We start from the raw sequence: 3,216 nt of genomic DNA on the forward strand, positions 1-3,216 counted from the left end.
ATAATGTAAAATATCTCACTAATAACTTTTAAGTGTTGATTACATGTTAAAATGATATTTTAGCTATGTTGAGTTAAATAAAGTACCTTATTAAAATTAATTTCTCCTGTTTCATTTTACTTTTTAAAGTGTGGTTACTAGAGGCTTTGAAATTACATATGTGGCTTGATTCTGTTTCTGTTGCACAGTATTGGCATAGCTCCTGTCTTCAGAAGGCTTCAGGGTGCCTGCAGGACAGGTAACACATCCATCCTTACATACCTGCCTTCCTGAAAGGTAACAGGATTCAGGACACATTACCCTCAAATATGGCGTCTTGGCATTTGAGAAAACAGCAGAAACAGGAAGGCCTCTCTGCCCTTCTCCTGCCCTTTTCGCCTGAGCATAATAAAAGAATTCTCTCACTTTCCTGTGGAGCAGCCATAAACCCTTCATTCCAGAGGTTCCCTTCCTACACCTGAAGGAAAAGAACATCTTTATCCCCCAGACACAGAGATTCCAAGAGGAATCTGAACAGCTGGTCATTGCTACGTTCTTCCAAGTTTATTATTGTTAGATCACACCTTTTTGTGCTCCAGTCATACTTCTCCACAATTAACTCACTTCATCAAACTTGGCATAGATATACACAGATTTCCCTGTCTTGAGGTCTTTATTTCTAGAGGCTCCTCTGTCACATAAAGCTTATATTAAACAAACTAGTCTGCTTTTCTCTTGTGGATCTGTCTGTTGTTAGAGGGATCTCAGCCATGAACCAAATGATGGGTGAGAAAAGAAATCTCTTTGCCCCCACAAAGGTGAAGGTGGACACACCTGTCAACCCTGTTCCGTTTCCCTACGCCCATGCCTGGTAACTGATTATTAGCCTAGGAACTAATGATGACCTAGACACAAAGGCATGCCCCAGACCAGAAACAGGAAAATACAGCCAGCCCTCTGTATCTGTGGGTTCTGCATCCTTGGATTCAACCAACCTTGGATTAGAACTATTTTTGGGGGGGGGGGATGTTTGCATCTGTACTGAACATGTATAGACTTGTCTTCCTTGTTATTAATCCCAAACAATACAGTGAAACAACTATTTTCAAAGCATTGAGATTACATTAGGTATTTTAAATAATGTAGAGATGATTTAAAGTATATAGGAGGATGTGCATAAAGGCATAGGCAGCTGCTAAACCATTTTCTATCTGGGACGTGAGTGCCCATGGATTTTTTATCCTCAGGGTTCCTGGAATCAATCCCCCTTGGGTACCAAGAGAGACCTGTATTGTAAAACAATCCAAATGGCTGAATTCGAGGATATACTTAAGGATGGATGTGTGTGACTTACACGGATTTATAATGAAATAGTTGCTAACGGTAGTAATGCTGTACGAGAGGTGGCTAGGAAAACCTTCATCGTCGGGATCCTCAGCTGTGATATTGGCCACAATGGTTCCTAGACTCAGCTCTTCGGGAATGGTGTACACTCGCGTTGGACTGGAACAGAAATACAGCAGACACAGCTAATTTTCAGGGGCACAGGAGGGTGGGTATTTTGGTTGGTGCTAAATATAGTGCTGAGCTGTTTAAATTGCATCAACATGCTCAGAGGGAAAGCACAGCAGCTGAAAGGAGGGCTGACTGGCTTTTATATTGCCAAAGATCACATCCCCATGGATGCAAAGAAAGTACCACACTGTTACTGCAGTGATTTACATGGGCCACACAGTCTCTGACTCTGTGCACGCCTGCCTCATGCCATTTCAGATCAGCCTTGGCATTAACATCTTTTACAATACAGATGGTTGGCCTAGCCAAATAGCTCCTCTCCTTCTCCCAATTTTGGTGCAAAATCCCCCTAAATTCTTTTTAAAAATCCATTTGGACATTATGTCCACAGCTACAGGTTCCCTCCCCTGTTCCTGATTCCTATCCTAGGATGGGAGAAGCTGGAATATTTGTAAAGCTTCTCTATTCTAATGCCTTTGCTCACTGTTATTTCTTCCTTGTCTTTTTTTTTTTTCTCTTCCTTTTTTGGCCTGAGAGTACAGAATTTATGCACAGTACTTGTGTACCTTTCCAAGATGCATTAATCATGAGGTCAGTAGCTCTCTGAGCTGAGCAATAAGTCTCCTTACAGAAGACCCAGATCAGATGACTGTTCTCTAAGGATGACTTCTGACAAGATAACCCCAAATCACCAACTTACCCTTCTTCCTCAGACTACCAAGGCCACTGGAAAAGGCCAGCAGTAAAACAGGTTAGGAGTTTTAACAACTACATAATTTGGGTAAATCGAGTAATTGTTAATGCACACTTATTATTATTTAAAATAATAATAATTATTATTGTTAATAATAAATAATGGAAATGACTTCAGGGGGGAAATTTTTACCTCTAATTTCTAGTTTTCTATGTTGCTATTTTTCCCTTGTGGGATCTTCTATGAGAAGGGCATACTATACCTCAGTTCTAAATTATTGCATTCACTTGGTGAGCTCAGAATGTTTCTGCAGTTCTATCCCTCCATCCCTATAAGGTAGGTAGGGCCAGAAGAAGGAGAAATGAGAGGGTCCCTCCAGTGAGGGTCAGAAGCAGGCAGAGAAAGCCTGAACCCGGGCCCTCTCCCCAGACCCACTGCACCAGGTGCCTCCCTGGATCCTGGGTCCTCACACTCCTTTCATGAGGTGATCTTCTGTAGGTGGACTCTATTGTTGGGAGAGAATAACCTTGTTCAGCCCAAGAGGTCACTCCAGGGTCTCCCTGACACATCCTCTTCTCAGGGAATCCTGTGGCACTGGCCATGATGGGTCCAGGAATAGGCAATGTGGAGTGGGTCCTTAGAGGTAGGGTGGCAGGAATCCAAACGAGAGCCAGAGAGAGAGGTAGGCAGCCCTAGCACCCCAGACTGGGCTAAGCCCTTCTGTCTCTTCTGTCAGAGCCTGTGTTTCTCACAGAGTACCTATGTTCTTTCGTTTCTCTGAATGGGTTCCATTAGCCTCCCACTGAGATACCTGTGTTGCTCACAGCTGTGCCCTTGCTGCTCCAAGTGTGCCCAGGGATGGGCTAGAAATGCAGATCTCAGGCCCACCCACCCAAGGCCATGGTACCAGGACACTCAGGGGGTTTGTATATGCTTCCACGTTTGAGAAGGACTATCACAGGCAGTGCTGGAGGTGACACTTTCAGCTCCCGGTCTCTCATAGGACAGAGAGAGGACAACTTGGGAGG

General features: G+C 43.8%; 1 protein-coding gene across 1 annotated transcript in view; it reads right to left on the minus strand.

The window, feature by feature from the left end:
• The window catches only part of CDHR3 (cadherin related family member 3), a 53,562-nt gene that overhangs the window by 26,347 nt on the left and 23,999 nt on the right, over positions 1-3,216 (minus strand). Inside the window, exon 7 of the mRNA XM_023519599.1 lies at positions 1,334-1,482. Within this exon, the coding sequence (XP_023375367.1) occupies positions 1,334-1,482 (149 nt within the window). The remainder of the gene's footprint in view (positions 1-1,333; positions 1,483-3,216) is intronic.

Source organism: Otolemur garnettii, unplaced genomic scaffold, assembly GCF_000181295.1.
Source record: "Otolemur garnettii isolate 467f Iridium unplaced genomic scaffold, OtoGar3 scaffold00005, whole genome shotgun sequence".
Taxonomy (NCBI): Eukaryota; Metazoa; Chordata; class Mammalia; order Primates; family Galagidae; genus Otolemur; species Otolemur garnettii.